At 36.7% G+C, this 23,786-nt stretch overlaps 1 protein-coding gene across 1 annotated transcript; it reads left to right on the forward strand.

Annotated features, from left to right (window-relative positions):
• Positions 1-548: 548 nt before the first annotated feature.
• On the forward strand, positions 549-23,263 carry PLAC8 (placenta associated 8). Its single transcript, XM_077142977.1, has 5 exons — positions 549-681; positions 12,782-12,923; positions 14,718-14,842; positions 19,152-19,267; positions 22,992-23,263. The coding sequence occupies exons 2-4, from the start codon at positions 12,812-12,814 to the stop codon at positions 19,254-19,256; spliced, it is 342 nt and encodes a 113-aa protein (XP_076999092.1). The 5' UTR covers positions 549-681; positions 12,782-12,811; the 3' UTR covers positions 19,257-19,267; positions 22,992-23,263.
• Positions 23,264-23,786: the final 523 nt, after the last annotated feature.

Genomic DNA, 23,786 nt, shown 5'->3' on the forward strand with positions numbered 1-23,786 from the left:
CTTCCTGGTCACTTTGCCTTTCACAAAGTTTGTGGGGAGAATTCAATAAGTTAATATATACAAAGCATTTGAAGCAGTGCCTAACATCTATAAGCATTTAACAAATGTTAGGGGTGGGAACACAACAAAGTCAAAGAAAAGAGAAAGAAAAAGATGAATGTCTGATCAGATGTGAAATTCTTGAAAGCTTGCTCTCCCACAAAATACTATCACAAGCTCTTCAATAAAAAGATGGCAATAAAGGTACACTAAACAGTATTTACTTATCATATAAAAGGGGGAAAGTAATTTTCTTTGAAATTGGTAAGCTTTGTCAGGTACGTAAAACCAAACTACATAATGAAGGAAATGTTTTCCCCCCTAAAAAGATACATGGTGTACCTTACACAATATGGGAAAAAAATACTTTTGGCAGGAAGGCTTTCTTTTTGGGCAGGAAATCTTTTCTTTCTTTCTTTCTTTTTTTTTTTTTTTTTTTTTTTTTTTTTTTGAGATAACTAAACATATCTTGAAAACCACTGCTGCTCGTGTTACACTGGCCAATAAAAACCTTTGATTTTTTTTTCTGAACCCTGCAGTGGAAACACTTGTACCTCTCTCTTCTTTTCTATAACTTTCACTTCTGATGCAATTCTCTCCCAGACCACAAGACACTTACTCATTGAAATCCATTTCTTAACTGTGAGTATTTTGAAAATATATTCTCTTTGAAAAATTTATCCTGAACTGAAAAAAATGTTTTCTTCTAAAGTATTTTATTTTCTTTTATCTAACATGCCATATTTTGAGGTTCAGATGAAAGAACAATGTGTTCTTAATTGCTTTAAAAATAAATTTAGTAATTTAGTTAAATTAAAAAAATTATTATGTGTCCAGTACTGGGTTAGATACTAAGACAACCAAATGCCATACCTTTGATAGCACTGTAAGATCTCAGCCTTGAACCTTCATCAAATACTGCTTTCAATGGGAAACACTTACTACTTATTGAATTTGCTAACTTCATCATTAATTTTAGTCTTTATTTCAATTCATTGCATATTTAAGTAGCTGGTCTAATTTATTTGTGCCTTGAAACATTTTACTTTATTTTATACATTTAAAATATTTTGTAAAAGATGGGATTTTATATATCTTCCTAATGAATTGTGAGAATCCTTGAATTTTCAATATGAAAGTAAGGAAAACAGACTAGATGCCTTAAAAATTAAATTCAGGTGCTTCATTTGTACGTATAAAGAAAAAAGTCACCTCATCTCACACTTGTCAGTTTATAAGATGAGAAATCATGAATTGGAAATGTGCTAACATAAGCAAAAAGTGAAATTTGACATCAATAAACAGTAAAAGAGGAGGAAAATCTAAATTACAACTTTTAATACCTGAATAAAGGTGTTCATAAAATAGTGGGGTGCTCATAGGCAAGGAAGACAGGTTATAGACTCTCAGATATTTAATGGCTGAAGCAAAGAGAATTGGAGCTGATTGGGACGTTTTCATTTGCTTTGCTGTAATGAAAGGATTCCTAGAATTTTGACGTGATATTTAAACCACAGAGCTGCATAATAGTGAGTATATTTGCTTTCTCCTCTGTCTCATAACTATTAAGGACGCTTTTCATAGACTAAGAAATCTCATGTGGGAATTTACCAGGCCGTTTAAATTAAATCAAAGCCCTGGGCACTAGTTCTGGCTAGGACCACTCTGCTGGACCCGGCTGGGCTGGGCAGAGCAGTTGTCTCCCCTGCAGTAGTAGATAGAAGGTTTTTTAACTACCCAGAAACTCCTAATAGCCTGAGAAACTTTCCAGGGCTCCGCAGTCCCTTTTCTGCCGTGCTAAAACACGAAGAAACACCTGGGTCCCCACAATTTCCCATATTCAAAAGAGAAAGTTGAAAGCAATGAAAGAAACAGAAACTTATACTTTCGTCACGGTTAGATGATTCGTTTTTTTATGGCAATCACCGGGCTGAAAGCCATTTAGGCAACTCCGAAAAGGAGGTTAAGTTTCCTACAAATTAGCTGGCAGTCAGCGCATGGATATTTTGGAGGCAGCTGCTCGCCACAGAATATTCAGGTTACTGTTGGTAGGGTTCAAAAGCATTCGCAGAATGCTCAGGTCTCAACTGCTATCAGGGCTAAAAGGAGCCAATTTAAATACATAAATATATATTTTGAATGAGGAGAATTTGGTGAAGGAAAGCAAAAATTAGATTACAGGCAAGTTTTTGTTCTGAAATCTTCAGATTGTTGTTGTGATATTAAAAGTCACAACATAGACTTCTTGAAAATTAAATTATTTAAATGCATGTTTTCCCTCTGAAAGAGATCGTGGAAAGGGTATTCATTCATTTAACTGGTATTTATTGAATGCCTACTGTGGCCTAGGCAATGGCTAGGGGCTAAAGAAGAAAAAACACAATTATAGGATAATCATCATAATCCTTTTAAATATTTCTTTTAGTCACTGGATTTGCTTTTTATTTCTAAAATGGAAATTTCTCCTTTGGGTTGTAAGAGAAATAAATGCTACTTGTGAAAACATTTTTTTTCAGACAAAGCTGAAAATTTTAAAATAAGTGTTTAAAAATAGCCCTCTGCGTGAGATTACCACCCAATGGTCTCTTGTACATGCTCGCATATTTTTTCTTTCTGGCATTTCATTATTAAATTTGCTTAATATATTACCAATTTAATTTATTAAGTCAAATTAAATTTAAGATGATTAGAAAATTTGTATCTGTGTTTTGGCATTTCCTGTAATGCCTCTTTCTCCTGGACCCCAAATATGGGAAGCCATCATTCCAAAATATAGTTCCTCTCATTTGAGTACTGGGGAGGTCTTGAGCCAAATTGAGAAGTACTGGGAAGTAGGAAAGAACTGGATCCTATTACGTCAGTCGGATAAAAATGTTATCTGGGGAACCGCCGCTGCTTGAGTGGTTTCCCGGCGTTGGGCACGTTGGGCAGTTTTCGATGCGATCCCCCGCATCCAGCATTACCTCTGCAAGTGGGAAGAATAAAATGTGGACTGTGGGTTGGGGCGGTTAGGGAGCACTTACTGGGGTGTGGGTTGGGGCGGTTAGGGAGCACTTACTGTGAACCAGTTGTTGCCTCCTGGCCAGAGGGACATCTGTGCCTGGGAATAAAGTAATTCCCCTATTTCCCCTGTCAGTGAGAAGTTGCAGGCATTAATCTTGGGCAAGTTCTTTTGTAAATTCTTTTACAAGCCTTTTTGTAAGCTCTTTTACAAGCTCTGTTGAGCAAACAGCTAACAAATGTTCCAGTTGATTTGCAGTTGTGGTTTACCCTCGGGCCGGAGGGAGTAAAACTTCCTGGAATATTGCCTGCAGAAGTTTCCGAGAAGATTGCCCCCTGTCAAGGGGGTAGAGAGGAAGCGGGTGTGACCTGGGGGTGGTGACCCGCTAGATAAGGGAAGCTCTGAGGATACAAAAGGGAGACAAGAAAACATAAGACTACTACTACTAAGATGGGGAACTACTAAGAAAGAACTAATAAAGAGCTCACTCCCAAGAAGCAGGGAGCCCTGAGTGATGGAACCATACTTGTCTCCTGAGTGCTGATTTCTTAAGTTAACCTCGACGCCCCTCTTCCAACTCGGCTTCGAGAGCCGGACTCGGCACCAGTGCCGGTACTAAGCTTTCGAGACACATCAGTGAACAAAGCCGATACAATTCTCTCTCATGCTTTAGGATCAGAGCGCTGCTCTGCCCACACCATCCAATGAGCACTTCTTAAAATGTCTAAATGCCTGGTAAGACTGGGCCACGGCGCTCACACCGAAAGGGGCCAGGTGTCCTGGCGGGCGCGGAGCCCAGACCCCGGGCCCAGCGCCAGTCCCCGCGGGCGTGTCCTGTCCGCCGCCTGCGGCCGGCGGGTCCCGCGGGGCACAGGAGACAGCAGCAGCCCTGGGTCCTGAGCCCCGCGAGCCTCCCGGGGCCTGGGACCGCACCGCCTCTGCCCGCAGCGGTCCTGCGCCCGGCAGCCACCTGGAGCTGCCGGTTCTCTGGCCGTGTGAGCACTGATTGGAGGTCCCCTGGCTGCCCTGGTGAATTCAGAGGCAACTAAGGTCTAATTTCAGCAGAGGAGACAGTTAAGTAAACAACAACATCGGGGGCAGGATGTGGGTTTTCGATCACCATCCTGAGTCCAGAGCGGTCAGTGTAGATGAGCTCACCGTACCTCCCGCGCTCTTGCATCGCCGGAGGCTCGCGGCTCTCCCCGCGCCAATTCAAAGCGGGAAGTGAGGGGCTCTGGCCTCAAACTAAAGCCGGAGGCTGTTGATGAGCAAAGAGGTTTTGATCGCAGGGCTCAGCCTTGAAAACGGACCTGCCCTTGAGTCCACACAGTGCCGGGCTCTTCACCCGCCTCCCTGACCTTCCTCCCTGAAAAGGTCGCGAGACAAAACAAAGCCGGATACCCGTTCCCTTCCTTGCGTCGTCCAGAACACTACCCTTCCAGACAGACAGACTCCTTCCTTCTCCACATATCCACCCGCAAAGTGATGCACCCCCCAGAATGATCAGATGAGTCCATTCCCCTAGTTGTGTTCACCTGCTAGAACCTTCTTTCACATTGTTTTCTGTGGGAACCACAAATGGTTAACCTCTTTTTGTTGTAGAAGCGCGGTAAAAGGTCGATGTAGTACATTTTTTAAAACCACACAAAATGACAACCGTAAACCACTTTAACGTGTAGTAAAGGGCAAAGCTATTAAAGTTAAAATAAACACCGGGTATTATTATGCAGTTCATTACATTTTATACAATAAAGTATTCAGAATGATTCTTAAGAACTATAGGGGAAATGTCCCCATAGTACAAAAATCTTAAAATTGCTACATTATATCATATGTTACTTGGACTTGGAAATGTGTTTTTGAAGTTTCGGAAGCAAATGGTTTTGCACTTGTCACTAAATCCTATGGGGCTCCCCTCCTCCGTAGTCCGTTTTTTATGTTTTGGTTCCGTTTGTTTTGTTACTTTTATTTTGAAATACTTTTAGACTTAATAGGAAAATGTCACATAAACTAACACACAGAAAGACAGACAATAACAAATGTTAGCAATTGCTGGTGATGATGTGGGAAAAATTAGATCCCTAAAACAAAATGCAGTCACTTTGGAAAAGTCTGGCAATTAACTAAAATGCTCAACATAGAGTACCATATGACCCAGCAATTCCACTCCTAGGTAAAAACCCAAGAGAAATAAAAACATACATAAAAGTCTGTAGTTAAATGTTAATAGGAGTATTTTTTCATAACAGCCAGGAAAGTAGAAATGACTTAATGTCCATCAATTGTTGAATGGATAAGCAAAATGTGATATATCCATACCATATTATTATATTCATGCCACATGTTATTTGGCAATAAAAAGAATGAGGTACTGTTACAGTGCATGCTACGATATGAATGAAGCTTGAAAATATTATGCTAAGTGAAAGAAGTCAGTCACAAAAGACCACATATTGCATGATTCCACTTATATGAAATGTCCAGGACAGGTATATCATAGAGACAGAAAGGAGATTAGTGGTTGTGTGAGGATGTGGGTGTTGAAGGGAAATGGGTAGTGACTGCTAATGGGTATGGGTTTCTTCTGGTGGTGGTAAAATATCCTAAAATCAGACTGTGGTCCTGGATATTCTCACAAGCAGTGGGGACAACCAAATCAATAGTCCAAGCCCTTGATCTTGGGGTTTGCCCCTATGAAACTTATCCTTGCAAAGAATAGGCAAACCTACTTAAAATTAGGCCTAAAAGTCACCCCCAGACTTTGTTGCTCAGATGTGGCCCATCTCTCTAAGCCAACTTAGCAGATGAACTCACTGCCTTCCTCCCTACATGGGACATTGCTCCCATGGGTATAAATCTCCCTGCAACCTGAGACTTGACTCCCAGGTATGAGCAGGGACCCAGCATCATGGGATTCAGAAAGCCTTCTTGACCAAAAGGGGAAGAGAGAAATAAGGCAAAGTAGAGTTTCAGTGGCTGAGAGGTTTTTAAACAGAGTCAAGAGGATATCCTGGAGGTTATTCTTGGGCATTATATAGATATCCCTTATTAGTTTATGGTGTATTGGAGTGGCAGGAGGGAAGTCCCCGAAACTGTTGAACTGTGTTCCAGTAGCCTTGATTCTTGAAGATGATTGCAGTATGATATAGCTTTTACAATATGACTGTGATTGTTAAAACCTTGTGTCTGATGCTCCTTTTATTCAGAGTATGGGCAGATAAGTTTTTTAAAAAAGATAAAAATTAAATCAATAATAGGGGGTATAAAGAGTAAAAAACTGGGTAGATTAAAATACTGGTGGTCAATGAGAGGAAGGGGTAAGAGGTATGGGATGTATGAGTTTTTTCTTTTTCTAGAACGATGCAAATGTTCTAAAAATGATCATGGTGATGACACAACTATGTGATGATACTGTGAGCCAGTGAGTGATAATATGATTGGGCTGTATGTGTGCAAAGATTTCTCCATAAAAATATTTTTTTAAAAAGATAGTAAGTAATAAAGCAGAAAACAAAAAACAAAATTAGATTATGGTGATCTCTCTGAATGTACTAAAAACTACTGAACTATATATAAAGTATATCTCAACGAAGCTTTAAAAAAATAAAGTAGCACGTGCAGTTCCCAAATACCTTTCAACCAGCCTCCCCAAATCATAATATATTACATAACAATAGCATGATATTGAAAACAGGGAATTAATATTGATACAATACTGTTAATTAATCAACAGATCTTACTTGAATTTCACCAGTTGTCTCACTAATATCGCACAGTTGTGTATTCATCACCATGATCATTTTTAGAACATTTGCATCACTCCAGAAAAAGAAAAAAGGAAAAATTCATGCATCCCATACACCTTACCCCTCCCTCTCATTGACCACCAGTATTTCAATCTACCCAATTTTTTACCCTTTATCCCCCCATTATTTATTTAATTTTTGTCCTTTTTTTTTTTTTTTTAACTTATCTGTCCATACTCTGCTTTTCTCTGAGAAAGAGAAAAGGAGCCCCTAATGTCCAGGAGCTGTCTTGGGCTCGCAACCAGTGCTCAGTGTTGCTGGGAACGGGCCTGGCACTCACATTAGGTCTTGGTGTCCTGTTGTGTGCAAACAATTTCATGGAGCATCAACATCCACAAGGCTGCTCTGTGATCACGATGGATCAAGACAAGGCCAAGAGCACTCCACAGTCATGTCCGATCATAGATAAACCCTAAGTGTTATCCAAGCCACAAAACACCAGACATCTCCCTTCCCTAGCTGATATGTGTGACTGCTGCTTCTTTACCTATTACAGCTTTGGCCTCATTCTAAACTGCTTGTAGCTAAGATTTATTAAGATACCCAAACACAGTATTGTCTCTACCTTCTGATGGCACCTCCATTTCCATGGATTCTCCTCCAAATCTCCCAGCCAAAGCCTAAATTCTTTAAGAAATCTTTTCTAGCACACTCTTATTAAGATACCCCATAGTTCTTCATCATGTACATTCTCACTACTACAAGGAATAGACCCAATGAGTTTGACTAAAGGCGTATTCTTGCTAGTCTCTGGCTGGAGAGCATGGGAAGCACTTTTTATGTTTCAGGATCCCACGTGGTATTTGGTAGTCATGTCTCCTTTGTCTCCTCCATCCTGAAATATTTTCCTCAGTCTTTCCTTGTCTTTCAGATCTTGACACTTTTAAAGAGCACTGGCCAGCTATTTTGCAAAATATCCCTCAGCTTATATTTTTTCAGTGCTTTCTCATGATTCCACTTATGCATTTTTGGCAAGAATAATACAGAATTGGTATTGTGTCCCTCCCAGCATGATAATAAAGAGGTACATGATGTCGATGTCTCACTACTGATGATATTAACTGATCACCTGGTTAAGATAGTATCTGCCAGATTTCTCCACTATAAAATTGCTATTTCCCCCCTTTATAATTAGTTTCACTTGGGGAGATACTCTGAGACTCCATGAATATTTTATTTCTCATCATTAATTAATTCATTTAAAATCTACCTATTTTAGCATCTGTCCACAAGTCCTGCACACAACAGTTTGTTAATGTAGTATTTGCCAATGGTGACCTTCTACTTCTATCATTCCTTCTATGTTGATTAGTTGGAGTACTACTATAAGAAAGAGCTAACCCCTCTCCCTCATTTAAAAAAATTCATTTATTTATGTCCGAATGGACTTACAGGTAGTTATTTCAGGTTATAATCCACCACTAGCATTATTTATTTATTTATTCAAATAGTCCCAGATTTGGTCATTGGGAGCACCTCGGATTGGCACCTATGACCTTTAAATCTGTCTCTATCTGTTTTTTTCCAGCCCATTCTTACTTTCTAGTACTACAAGGTATCCCAGGCTCATCTTTTACTTTCCTAGTCCCAGCCCTGGAATCAGCCATTTCTCCAATGAATCCTGTTTCTTTTTATTAGAAAATGGTATTTGGAAACCAAGATTTGGATGTAAGCTTTGCCTGTTGCTACTGGGTTATTGTTGCTTGTAGGCTTTTGCAGTGGACAGTGCTAGGAAATAGATGTATGTGTACATACATGTCTATATCAGCTATATCTATTACCCATCTGTGTGTGTGTATATAAATAACATGAGTTCATGCCTTAGATTCCAAACCAACAGCAGAGAGTTCATTCTAGCCTCCCTTCTTTCCTTTCTCAAACAGTGAGAGATATTCATGATATAATTATTTGTTTAATCCTAGCGTATATATAGTTTTATAATTGCCAGTTGACATCCCTGTGAAAAGCAAATTTACTTCCTAGAGTACAATATTTGTTTACAGTTCTCTCACTCTAGATTTACGTTTTATAGTCAAAATACTTTTTTCCAAAGTTACTTGTTACCTTTTTCTTCCTTACCCCTTCAGTAGCTGATTGCAATTCAGTTAGGTTCATCTCTTTACATTGTATCTTGGGTTCCTTCCACAGCTTGGTTGATTTTCATTATTTGTGTGTTGATTGGGTATGTTAAATACGACCAGGGTTCTAAGAGTAAGAGCTATACAAAAATGTGCACTCAGAGAAGTGTCACCTCCCATTCCTATTTCCATTCTATTTCATTACTTCATTCCTTCCACTCTACATTTCTTGAACATAGCAATTTGTTTTCAGTTTCTTCTTCCTGTATTTGTTACTCCATAAATAAGCAGATACATGCATGCTTTCTTATATCTCCTTATTTCTTACATGAAAAGTAGCATGCCTTTTTGTATCTTGCTTTTTTCACTGAACAGTATATACATATGTATAATTTTTTCACTGAACAGTTATATTATATATAATATATATAAAATTATAGACATCCTTCTCCTTTTTTTTTTTTTTCCTGCCAATGAGTAGTACATCTTCCTTTTTTATAGCCACATTAACACTCTTTTGTATCATGGCCCATAGTTCATTCAATCACATTACCACATAAAATCTTTAGGTTGTTCACAGTATTTTGAAAATATACACAATGCTTCTATGAACAACCTAATGCATTTGTATTTTTGTTTTGTTAGAGGTATGGCTACAGGATGAATTTTAGTAGTGCATTGTTGGGAGTAGCATGTCGTAACAATATGAAATTCCCTTTCAGAAGGGTTGCCCCAGTTGACATTCTCACCAGCAAAATATATGAGAGCACTCAAATCTCCACAGCTTTACCAACAGAATTAAAAAATACTTTTTAATCTTTGCCAGTCTGACAAGTATTTGATTTGTATTTCTGTAATTTTGAGTGAGTTTTAATATCTTTTTTATATGATTGTCATTTTCATTTCTTGTTTTGTGAGTTGTTTGTTCAAGTCTTTTTCTCATTTTCATAATGAGAAAAAGGGCCTTTTAAACTCTCTCGTGGGCAAGGTTTTTAAAAAACAATGTCAAATTTTTTAGTCTTTTAAAATGAATTCATTTTATTAAATTTTTTTTAAATGCCTGGTGTTCACAGATTACACACACTAGTAGGAAAGGAAAAACCTAGAGCTGTTTCCTGATTGTGATGATGTTGACATACAGATACAAACAGTCAAAAGAACACTTTAAGCCTCTTTCTTTTTTATTCTAAGAAAAAAAATTACAATGTTTTTTCTCATCCAAGATAAATGAGCATCTCTTTGCATGAGGCTCTGTGCTAGGACTCAGGGGACCATCTATAAAGAGTAGACCTTGTTGATTTACAATTAGCTGTGATGAAACTTGGGCAGATTTAGACACGTTTGAGCTATTCCTGCAAGATACACTTTCAGATTTGTGAAGAAATATCTAAAACGCTGTTTTGTTTTTAAAACTGTTTTTAGTTTCAAATATTCTCCCCCTGCTTCCTTGAGGGAACCACCAATCTAGCTAGGTGTTACTAAGCCATGACAAAAGAAACCAGCTAATTTAAGAAACAGAAAGTGTGTAAAATAATATGAAACAACTGAGGCACTTTGCTCAGGTTTTGAAACAGCTCTCTCCAAGGAGAAAAGATTATAAGAGAACAAATAGTATAATAATATCACTGAAGTAATTGGGGGGTACTGTATTTTCAATTTTAGTGTTTGTCTTTTGCAGTTTTAAAAAAATGCTGAATTCTCAAATGGACATTTCTTACGTCCTAGAGCCTAGCACATTGTAAAGGAACCAAGTACATTAAATCCTTGGTTCAGCAAGGCAATTAAAAATGCCTACTATTTGCCTAACATCAAATTTGGTGCTAAATGAATAAGTATGAAAAGTGGATCCTGTTCTCAAGGAGATCATAGCAAACCAATGACAATGTCGTATGAGGCACCAATTAAGCGCTACAGTTATGAGTGTTACGATGGCATGGGCTTTAAGACTAAGAGGCAAAGAGAAGAATAGGGAGTGTGGAATGAGCCAGAGAAAGATTTGAATTTTGCAGTTTCAACTATCTGAAACTCTATTTCCTTATCAACTCAATAAAGAAAATTCCTACTTTGCAGGGTTGTTGTGACGATAAAGTGGACAAACGTGTATCTTTTTATAGTATCTAATGTTTCATAGAACCTTAATATTAGCTGTTATTATTGTCAATAAATGTTTACAGAAATTATCAAAAGAAATTTCTTTGCTTTTTTTGCACAGTATAGCCAACCTTATACTTGTTTAAGTCTTTGTTGATCATTAAGCCTTTTCAAAGATTTTTTTTTCTCGTTCTGTACTCTCAATGAGTCTGTGAGCTGGATAGTACAGTTTTACAGATAGTAAATGGAAATTGAAATGACTAGTCAAATGACTCAGCTGGTAAATGACTAGGTCAAGATCACACGGTTTAGAAAACCAGGATTTGAGCATGGATTTTCTCACGCCAAATCTAATCTATTTCCATGACTCCTCACTGCCCATTGTGAAGGAGATTAGGATTTCCCTAACAAAGTGTACTTCATAAACTTTCTGGGGACAGATTGTCTAAGCTTGACCCTACCACATGGTAAGGGTACCTGACAAAGGTGGTGAGTTCTCTGCCCGATGTGTTCAGTGACCAATTCCTGAGACACCGGGGTTTCAAGAGAGAAAAAATGTATTGCTAGGTGCAAAGCAAGAGATCAGATAGCCTTTCGGCCCAAAAATCTGTCTCCTCAAACTGCAGTAATTCTGATAGTTTTATACTACCAAAAGATGGGCAGTTTTTAGAGTAATGAGCACAGCGACTCCAGATGCTATAATTAGAGGTGATCTAATTATTGAGCACACACAGATTGATAATTATATGTTTAACCACAGAACATATGTAAGAAATTGATGGCTTAATATGATGATGGACGTGATTTTTCAAATTATAATGAGGTATAGGTGATTTATAGGTTAAAGTCTAAGCTACAGTGCATGCCAGTTGAACTTATTTTGGTTAGATTCTACTTTGGTTATCAAGAAAACGTTGGACTTGGGGTAGGTTAGTTCTGGGCTGACCCAAGACACTTCATTAATAAACATTAGGGGCATTCTTTAGTGATCATAAAACTCTAAAATTGAATAACTGGATAAATGGGTACAAGTGAAGGTTAGGCACAAGGTTTTTACAATCACAGGGGCACAAGATAAAGGCTATTCTAATCATTATCAGAGATCAAGCAGCTGGATTACAGTTCAGAGATTTCAGGTATTTCCCTCTGTCTACTCTAATATACCAGAAAGAAAAAAAAGAATATCTATATAATGATTCAGTAGTTATAATTATCCCTTAAATTCTAACTTCTCTGTGACACTGTCAAGCCAGAACCAGTTTGCTTGAGGGTGACTGAGGATTTTAATCCTGAAATCCAAAACAGAAGGGAGTTTAACAAAGAGCAAAAGGGGGAAGGATGTATGTGCACAACAAGAGCCTAGGGTGATACAGTTTTAGAGGAGCCTGTTTTCCCTAATTCCCTACTTCCAACCTCTGTCATCACGTGGTCATTAGCTTTCCTACCTTGTGTGGACACCTCCTGGTACATGTTTAAAAATAGGATGTGAACAACCCTATCCCAGCCTACTTTCACTGGAAAAGCACCTGTTTATCTTAACAGTTGGGTGAATTTCTTCACCCTAGGGGCCGCTGTCCTCTGAGGGGTGCAGATAGAAATTATGCACTTTTAAAGATCAACAAGTAGTTTGATCTAAATTGCCTCAACTGCCAGGGAAGCGTCTTGTCTCCAAACAGCCTACCCAGAGAAATGCTGCGAGTTTGGTGCTAAATGAATAAGTATGAAAAGTGGATCCTGGTCTCTTAGACCAACTTTTTCCTTTTCAGACCACAGCCTTTAGGGACCCTGCTTGGAAAATGCAAGCTCAATCACACGTGGTCATCGTGACTCAGCCTGGGGGTAGCGTGGTGCCCCAAACCTCCAACTGGCAGACCAGCGCGTGTGATTGCTTCAGCGACTTTGGAGTCTGTAAGTGCATGAGAAAAGTGCCCCTGTAATTGACATTGTAAAATATCCACGGCCAAATCTCCACCCCCACGTCCTCACCTTGATACTCTCTGGAGTTACCATAACAGTGAAAGAGCTGATTAATTCTAACAATGAACAAACCTAATGCTTATAACTAGAGCTTAAGTTAAATTAAACATTTGAAGTTTAACTTGAATTAAAAAAAAGAAACAAACAAACAAAAGACTGCTCTTGTTACGTGTAAAATTAAATTCATTATAGTCACAGTGTGCCTGGAACACAGGGGATAGTTTTCACCAATGGCTTGGCATGAGTTCAGAGAAAAATATTTGAGTTTATATTTGGGTCTTTTTTTATACACCTGAGAATAAAGAATTCTAAAGGTGAATTCTTAAGAATTCTAAAGAATTCTTTCTTGTCATTAGGAAAAATAACTCTGATTGCTTTGCTTTCTTTTTATGAGCTCTAAAAGCTCTCTCACTTAGAGATCTAAGTGAAGTTGGAAGAAATGAAATTTGAAGATGAAATGGGGGGGGGGGGTAACAGGGAGGATTAAGGTGCTTATTTCTCAACACCAACCTAGAAACTGACAATTTTGCCTACAAAAAAAAATTGTCAATTCCCGATTCCTGCTCGTGCAAAAAAAAAAAAAATTGCTCTGAAGTTTATTTGCCTGTCTCAAGTCTATATAGTATTATTAAATGAAGAAAGAAGACACATTAACCATTAACTTACTGATGAAATTTTAATTAAAATGAGTCAAGCTGATAATTACATTAAAAAACAGAGGGGGAGTGCCGGGTTTATTTGTTCTTATCCCTTACTAGATGACCTGATGTGATGGCTTACACTTCTCAGGACACTAATTCAATATCTGCAATATAGTTATAAGATGAAAGTTACAACACATCAATGCACTTAATTTCATTGAACTTAAAAATCGTTAAAATTATTTTTATGAAATGTATGTTTTACTATAATTTCTAAAACACACACAAACACTGTAGATAGTCATATCTGTGATTACATCTATTAGTAACTAAGATTAAATTCTGCGTTTTTGGTTTGCATTTTGAGTGAAATTCGAAGAAAAAATCAGAGCAATAATTATATGAACCTTCTAAAGATGAACATTTTAATCCTCCTACCCCTAGTATTATTGCTCAATTAAGTAACTGTCTAAGTCCTAGTACAAGCTTGATTGCTTCATGGCAGGTTGCCTTAAATGTATCTTAAAAACATTTCTCACCTCTTAAAATATTTCAGTGGTTTCTCAGTTACTTTCGTGACAAACTGAACACTCTCAGTTCTTTGTCATCTTGTCCCTACCTGCCTCGGCCTCCTGCTTCATCCCCATCCCATTCCAGAGATTTAGCTCAAGCAGCATTTCCTACTGAAACCCCTTAAGGGTGCATTTCTTTAGGGGACCCCTTGGTATCTTGAGCAGATTTCTGTTGGATAATTTTTCATTTAATCTGTCTCGCATACTAGACTTCCACCAGGAGCATTCTCACTACCTAGGATAAGATCTGGAACATGGCTAGGTTTCAATAAATCATTGAATAAATGGTTAAAGGCAGTACTGTAAAAAGAAAGATGCACTTTTAGGAAAGAGGTCATTCCTAAAATAATTGGATGGGAAGAAGGAAAAGCTAAATTAAACTTTGAAGAGGAACCTGGCAGCAAAGTATGTGGCAAAAGGCCCATGATTTGAACTTCCATTCATTGAAGCGAACTAACTTTCACCTATGATGATAGAGTGGAATAACCTATACCCTGGTTTCATATGTTCAGGTCTCTGTGGCACATTTTGTTTCATGTGCCTTGCATGTCAAATTGCATCTGACCTGAACGAATGCTGTCTGTGTGGAGCAACTGTCGCAATGAGGACCCTCTACCGGACCCGATATGGCATCCCTGTGAGTCACTTGTAACACTGTATCATTCAAAATATGAAACCACACTGAAATAATTGTTATAAACATGGAGGCCATTTGATGGTGTCCATCATCTGAATTTGATTGGTAGGAGATTCCTTGTATTTAGATATAGCAAGAGATCCTCTGGTTATATGACCTCCTCCTAGGTTTCTGTTGGAAATCCTAGAAAATAAACAACTCTCATATATGTGGTGTGTATCATACAATGGAAGAGGATTATTCAGAACATACTAGGCCCTAGGTTCAATACATACAGTACCTCACCTAATTCCCATACTATCCCTGTAGAGTGAGTAAATCCATTCCATTTTGCAGGTGAGGGCCATGAGGTATTGTTGTTGTTTTAATTAGAGAAGTTATAAGTTTACAGAAAAATCAAGCACAAAATACAGGTTTCCCATATACCACCCTATTATTAACACTTTGTGTTTGTGTGGTGCATTTGTTATAATTGATAAAAGTCAATATTCAGTCATAGCTTTCCATGTATGCACCATCTATTATACCATAAGTTTCACCTCACATAGCAGGGAAACAAAGGGGTTGTTCTAGTTTGCTAGCTACTGGAATGCAATATGCCAGAAACAGAAGGCTTTTAAAAGGGGGAATTTAATAAGTTGCAAGTTAACAGTTTTTAGGCTGTGGAAGTGTCCCAATTAAAGCAAGTCTATAGAAATGTCCAGTCTGAGGCATCCAGTGAAAGATACCTTGACTCAAGAAGGCCGATGAAGTTCAGGGTTTCCCTCTCAAGTGGAAAGGCATATAGTGAACACAGTCAGGGTTTCTCTCTCGGCTGGAAGGGCACATGGCGAACATGGCGTCATCTGCTAGCTTCCTCTCCAGCTCCCCGGATGCATTTTCCTTCTTCATCTCCAAAAGTCGCTGGCTGTTAGACTCTCTGCTTTGTGGTGCTTCAGCATTTTCTGCTCTCTCAGATTCTCCTGGCTTTCTCTCTTGCTATTCTCTGCTGTGGCTTTCTTGTGGCTCTGTCATTCTTCTCTGCTCTCTCTGAATCTCCAGCTTTCTCCAAAATGTTTCCTCTTTTACAGGATTCCAGCAAAGCAATCAAGACCCACCTGGAATGGGTGGCAACATTTAATCCAGTTTAATACCTACACTTGAGTGAGTCACATCTCCATAGATATGCCTTGGAGCATATCCATGGAAATTAATTAAAATTTCCAACATACAGTACTGAATAAGGGTTAGAAGAAATGGCTGCCTTTACAAAATGGAATTAGCATTAAAACTTGGCTTTTCTAGGGTATATAATCCTATCAAATCAATATACAGAACTTTTTAGAAAGAACCTATTTTATTCCATTGAATTTTTTTCATTTATAACCTTTATTGTTTTTTAATTACAAAAAATATGTATTATACATAATTTTATGAAAAAATAAAACATACAGAATTATATAAAGTAAAAAGTGAAGCTATAATAGGTTATAGTTTACCCAATGATAAACACCATTAATGATTTGGTATGTGTACTTACAGGTTTTTTCCTATATCATTAAGGCATATAAATATAGATTAAATACAGATATTAAAAAATAGATAGATAGATATTAACTATAGATCTATATAGGGCTTTGGGTTTGGTGAGCTATTTCTTTTGTTTTGTTTGGATATTATGTTTAAAATGAGCTCATACTATACTGCAACTTGTTTTGGTTTTTTTTTTCAATTTAATATATGCTGCATAGCATTGATTAAAAGTTAAATAATGTTGCAGTTTATATACTTGTACACATAAGATTATGTTTGTTCACTGGTATTTCTGTAGGATTGTTTCTTAGATAGTAGATTGATAGATCACAGGGTATGTACATTCAAATTTTTGACAGATACTGCAAAAGTGCCCTCCAAAAAGATATCAGTTTATAATCCATTAGCACTACATAAGCATCCAATGATGGATAATATCATTTTTTTTTCATTTTGCCAATTGGAGAGGCAAAAATGGTTGTTTTAATTTAATTTTATATTAGATTATGCAACTTTCTGAAGATTTATTGTCCTTTTATACTTCTTCTGTCAATTATTTGTATGTATTCTTTGTTCATTGTTTTATTGTGTTGTTTGTCTTTTTTGTTGACTTGTGAGGCTCTTTAATTATCATGATATTATTTGTATGAAAGTTATCAAGCTTTTTTTGAGATCTAGCACATAGTCAACTTTTTTTGGGGGGGTTGGGGGGGTGGGAGGAGGTTCATGGTCTGGGAATCAAACCTGGGTCTCCAGCATGGAAGGCAAATGGTCTACCACTGAACCACCCGTGCACCTGTAATCAACTCTTAACAATTCTCCTAGGTGTTTGAAAAATCAACAGCTTAAACTTCAATTGATTTTAAGGCTGGAAGGAAGAGAGAAATGAAAGCATTCTGAAGAACTTATTTTGTCAAGATATTGGTAGATAAATTTAAATAGTGGGTGAAAATTTAAGAACAGTCATTAATAGGATAAAAATAGGTTGTGGAACATTTAAAACTACTAGAGGGAACAAAAGGAACAAGGAAAAATATATCCAACAAAAAGAAGAAAAAAAATTCAATGAATACCAAACAATATAAAACAATTTGGCTATCCCATGGGTGAGAGTGATTTCAGCTTCTCCACTATGCTAAAATGTCTTCGCCTTTTATTCTTTCTTTTCATATGTGTGTAGTGAATCTTATGAAATATTCCAGTCTAATGAGATAACAAAGAACTGTCTCATTTCTCTCATCCTTCTCTCCTGGGCCAGGATCCTCTGTTAAATTAAGAACTCATTGCTTACCTACACACCCTGGGGTAAAAGTCATAACCAGCTCTGGGCTGACCCATCTGGTCTGTCTGTCTTTCAGTGAGCCCCCCAAGAAAACTCCTTATTCTTCCTTCTTTTTGAGCTCAGGGTTTTTGAACTCAGGATTTTTCTAGTGCCCCTCCTCCCCATATGAGTGTGTTAAGTTTCAGGTTCCTTGGCTCTCCGTTTTGTCCTTCTCTATCAATGTAACACTATTTGCTTCATATTTCCCCCCAAATTCCTCAAAATATCTAATCTATTAAATAGCATAATTCCCTGTTTTCTAGAACAGCTTTAAAGTTTTTCCTATTTTCACATTTTATATTTCTAGTTATTTCATTCGTGGAAGAGGAAAGTGTTCTATAGCAAATTGAAAGTATTCTATAATTTATTGAATTTTTAAAAAATTATTTTTATCAGAGATCTGTAAGCAAATAGTTTCTTAAATTATGCAGTTTTACACCCAAAGTAACATGCAAACTTCTGTCCCCTCTTCCTCCACTCCTAGAGCTGATTCTTTAGGTATTTTCTTCCATATTTCCAAATCACAGATTTATATTGCTACTTTTTGACTTTTCAGTTTGGGGCATTTATCTATTGACCTCCCACTATGGAAGCTGAGAATTTAGCTCTGTCTTCTCTCCCTTTCCCCACAATACATGTTCATGATTCCCCACGCCTCTCTTTCCAATATAGTTATATGTAATTTTGGTTAAATCCATGTTCAATGTGTGCATTATAATATTCATGTTTACTCTTCAGAGGTGAGTCATGTAGTAAGCCACGATTGCTTTTCCTGCTAAACATTGTTTTTCCTAGAAACAGTAATTGTTGGCTTTTTCATTTGTAATTTTCCATTTACTTATGTGTAAGTCCACATCAAGTTCTTTGCCAGTTTTCTAAATCTCTTTCCAACACAATCAGCGTATCAGATATTCTATCACTTTCGCCTTCATGATGAAATCTCTCCCTGAGCCTCAGAATCTGTTGCCTTGAGCTAAATGTTTTCTACTCCAGATGCTCAGCTCTCATTCTGCCATCTCCCTTCACTATTGCCCTGGGGATTCCATCAGCCTCTCTCCTGTGTTTGATTCCTCCTTCTTACATCACATATCTTCCTCTTTTTTGCTTTACTTCCTTGTTTTGGCAGAGCACATTCTCTAGTAGCTTCTGAGAAAGAAAAGTGTATGGAGGGAAGAACTTTAACATTTTATTTCCTGAAAACTCTTTATTTTACTTTCACACTTGATTGGTAGCTTGGTTGAATATCTTCATTTATTTTCCATGCTATAAATTATTAAAAAAAAAACATTTTAACATAGCATAAAAAGAGACAAGAGTTAAATGGAAAAATCAATTAACATCTTACTAATTGTATTTACACAAACTCTGAACCCAAAGGATCAGTACCTTCTGCTCCTCTTCAAGTCTCTGAAAATCCAGGTCTTAATTTCCAAATAGGTAAATTTAACATTTCTTTTCTTTCATATTTTTAAACAGGGGTCCATTTGTGATGACTATGTGATGACCCTTTGCTGTCCTCAGTGTTCTCTTTGCCAAATCAAAAGAGATATCAACAGAAGGAAAGCCATGGGTATTTTCTAAAAAAGCTAATGGTGAGTCAGTACAAATATTCGTCCCAGAATAGACTTTTAGAACCTATAACTAAGGGCTTTGTAAATTATTCATAATTTTGAATAATAGTTCAGTAACAATAATTCCTTAACTCTCCAAAAATGTGATCCTAATACAAAGATTGACTTTGATTTCTTCTTAAAAAGAAAGTAGCTTTAGGGCGGGCCACGGTGGCTCAGCAGGCAAGAATACTTGCTTGCCATACCAGAGGACCTGGTTTCAATTCCCGGTGCCTGCCCATGTAAAAAATAAAAAAAATAAAAAAAAAAAAAGAAAGTGGACATCCTTGCCTAAAAAAGAAAGTAGCTTTATACTTTGAAACCATATTTTAGTAAATAAAGGAATGGTGAATTTTTAGATTTCTTAGAATACTATTGGTTTATTAATAAAGCACTTACCACCTATAAAATACAGAATAGATAATATGGTGAGATACAAAAGAAGCAGAAAACATGCCCCCCTATTATGACAAACAAATTCACACAGGGTACTGGTAAGTAATTACAAAATAGTAAAACAAATAAAAAATACATGTTATGTAATATTTGAATTTATTGTGGCATAAAGCATCTGCAATAGTGAGGTGAGATAAGTTACAAAGTCCTATTTTGGAAGGTAAATTTGAAAGTGGTGAATATAGATTTTAGAATATTTGGGAATGTTGTCTACAGTTTCATCCTCTGAAATTCAATCAAGTCACTTTCAACTAATTTTTCCAAGATTCTCAGGATTACCTATTAGGAATGTAGCAAAGTGGAAATCAAATGATTCTGGGAGTTGTCTATAGAATACATGTTAAGTATGGGAAGAATACATTAATTTTTCCAATCTTTGCACTACCTACTTCTTTGCTCAAGTGAATGAGGAGTCTATAAGGTTAGCAAGAATAACTCTTGAGAGATATATAATAATTATTCAGTTACTTAGCAAATAATGTATCAACTACCTAGCACTGGGCAAGACACTGCTAGGAGCTATGGGGCACAAAGATAAATAAGGTGTCTCCTTGTCCTTGTAGACTTACCACTCCAAAAGGGAGGATTAGAAAAACACCCATATAGAATCTCCCATGCAAAAGAACTTCAAATAATTTATATAGATAATCCTCACTCCAGGAGATGAGTAAAAGTGCCACTCCTAAGTGTTGGCTGTGCATAGTGACTTCCTTTTAAGGAGTACAGTATAGAAACAGGCGAAAGGGGCAATGTTATAGTGGAGAAACCTCACAAAACTACCTCAGCCAGGTGACCAAAGTTAACATCATCAATAAATCTCATTGACAGCACATGCCCTTGGTAAGTGATGAGAATGGTGCTTCACCTCTGGGGTCTTCCTCTCCCAACCCCATAACTCCAGTTTAACCCAAAGAAAAACATCAGACAAAACCAAATTGAGGCACATTCTACTAAATACTGGACCAGTGGTCCTCAAAAACTTTCAAGGTCATCAAAAACAAAGAAAGTCTGAGGAAACTGTCTAGAGGAGCCTAAGGAGACATGACAACTGAATATAATGTGTATCCTTGATGAGTTTGTGGAACAGATAAATGACATTAGGTAAAATTAAGGAAATTTACCATCTCACATAATAGAATAGTTATTATTTTAAAAACTGAAAATAACGAGTGTCAACAGGGTTGCATTCTCCCTTTAAAGGCTCCGCCTGTCATTAAATTGACATCTCTTTTAGTCTCCAGTATCTTAGAGCAGCTAGAAATAAAAACCCAAAATTGTGGAATTGTAACCCATGTCAAACTCTGAAATATGTTCTATAATTAATTGTGGTGCTGTGCTTTGAAATTTATTGCTTTTTTGTATATATGTTATTTTTCATAAAAAAGAAAGAAAAAAGTCAATTGTAGTGATAAAAGAAATATTTAAGCCTTCTCGCCTTCTATATTCTGGAGCTGCTAGAAGGAAAAATCTGGAAGGATGGTATAGTAGCCCATGACAAATCTGTCCTGTAACTACTTGTTGAAGAATGCTTTGAAAACTGTTGCTTTTTATTTCTTTGCTTTGTATGTATATTGTACTATACAACAAAAAAGTTAAAAAATAAATAATAATAATAATAAAGGCTCCACCTGCTAAAATGAAGGGATTCCTCTCATTGCCAAAGGCAACCTCCTTTGTTGATTGTAGATGTAATCGGCCATAGATACAATCACCTGACTAATGATTTATATTCATGAAATACCCTCACAGTAACAAGGAGGCCAGTGCTTGCTTGACCAAATAACTAGATACCATCACCTAGCCAAGTTGCCCCATGAAATTAACTACTACACAGTATATAACCAGAAGAATTGAAAGCAGGGACTCATATATTTGTACCATGATGTTCATAGCAGCATTATTCATAACAGCCAAAAGGTGGGAGCAATACAAGTTTCCATCAGCAAACAAAAGGATAAAAATAAAAGTGGTATTACATGGGATGGAATATTACTCAGTCCTTAAAAGAAATGAAGTTCTGATATATGCTACTACATGGATGAAGCTTGAAGACATCACTGAATGAAATGTCAGACACAAATGGACAGATATTGTATGATACTACTTATACGAAGTAGCCATAATATTCAAATTCTGAAATATAAAGTAGACTACAGGTTAAAAAAGCAGGGGGTAGGGGCAATGAGGATTTAATGCATAAAAGGTACAGGGTTTCTGTTTGGTGTGATGGGTACCTTCTGGTAAAGGATATTGGTGACAGTACTACAACACTGCGATTGTGATTAATACCATCGAATGGTACACCTGGGAGTGGTCAAGATGGAAAATTTATGCTGCATGTTCCACAATTAACACAAAAGAGTGACTGAAGAGACATCAACAAATACAATTCATGATTCTGAACTGAAACTAATACTGGAGGAAAAAAGGCCCAAAAGGACAGTATTGGGACATATAAAAAAAATGGAAAAATGGAGCTTTATATCAATACTAAATTGCTTGAGATGACATCAGCCTCCAAAAAAGGCTGATGTCATCATACAAAGTAACTGTACTTTAGGTGGATACTGAAGAGAGTATCTTTGTTCTCAGGAAATGTACATGGAAGTATTAAGTTTTCAAGGAGCATGATATGTACAACCTACTCTCAAAGGTTTAGAAGATACATACATATATACATAAGATAGACAAATGGATGGATAGATAGAATGACACAGAAAAGGTGGTAAAATGTTAAAATTTGGTGGATCTGGGTATTCAAGTATGGGGTATGCTGGAGTTTTTTGTATATATTTTGCATTGTTTTTGCAAATGTCCTGTAAGTTTGAAATTATTTCAAAATAAAACATTTTTTTAAAACACTAAGGAGACAAATGCACAGCTATATGATCATACTGTGAACCGCTGATTATACAATTTGGATGATTATATGGTATGTGAATATATCCTGATAAAGTTGCATTAAAAAACACTAAGGTTCCCGGCGCCTGTCCATGGAAAAAAAAAACACTAAGGAAATATGAATAAAATATGAACTTTAGTTAATAATAATGTTTCAACTTCGATTCACTTGTTATGAAAAACCTACCATAGTAATGTAAGATGGTAACAACAGGGGAAACTGAGTGCAGTATATGGAAATTCTCTGCACTATCTTTGCAACTTTTCTGTAAATCTGAACTATTCTAAAGGTAGAAAGTTTGTTTAAAATAGAGAAAATTCAAACTTATTCTTTATGTGTCCCTTATAGGTGAAGAGCTCACATGAAGCAACCAAAATCAGCAGACTCATCTTCAGCTTGAGTACTTCTACAGCTTTGCAATTGAAATATGATAAATAGGTTTATTCATAATTGATGGGGGGGGAATCTAATTTTTTACTTAGTTTAAAGAATGTTTCTGCTTTAAAGAATTGCTAAATGGTCCAGCTTAGCTTCTCCTTGCATTCACACCACTAGCTTTTCTGGCTTATAATTTTTTACTACACTTAAAGTATAAACCAAATAAAAAATTGTATTGACAAGAGTTTTTATGCTTCTTTACTCTCACTAAAATGTCTTTATGTCAATGGCTAATATCAAGAATTAATCTCAGAGAGGATTTTGAGAAGATATCAGAATAGGTAGCTCCAGGACTCAGTCCTTCCACCAAAACAACTGTTAAACAGTCAAGAACTGTCTAAAACAACTATATCGAAACTTGGGAGGCCGGAAGGACACTGTATAGCATCCAGGGAAGAGTAGGAAGAAGTTGATAAGTTATGGTAAATACCAGTAAATTACACTCTTTTTTTTTCTTAATGTTGTCAGTAATCTATATTCTAGATTCTAACTCTATGAGTTTGCTTATTCTAATTGTTTCAAATCAGTGCGATCATGCATTCTTTGTCCTTTTGTGTCTGGTTTATTTCACTCAACATGTGTCTTCAAGGTTCATCCTTGTTGTCACATGTATCAGGCTTCATTCCTTTTGTATTCATTTTTATGGCTGAATAATATTCCACATACGTACTACATTTTTATTTATCCATTTTTCTGTTAATGGAC

Source organism: Tamandua tetradactyla, chromosome 24 (genome assembly GCF_023851605.1).
Source record: "Tamandua tetradactyla isolate mTamTet1 chromosome 24, mTamTet1.pri, whole genome shotgun sequence".
Taxonomy (NCBI): Eukaryota; Metazoa; Chordata; class Mammalia; order Pilosa; family Myrmecophagidae; genus Tamandua; species Tamandua tetradactyla.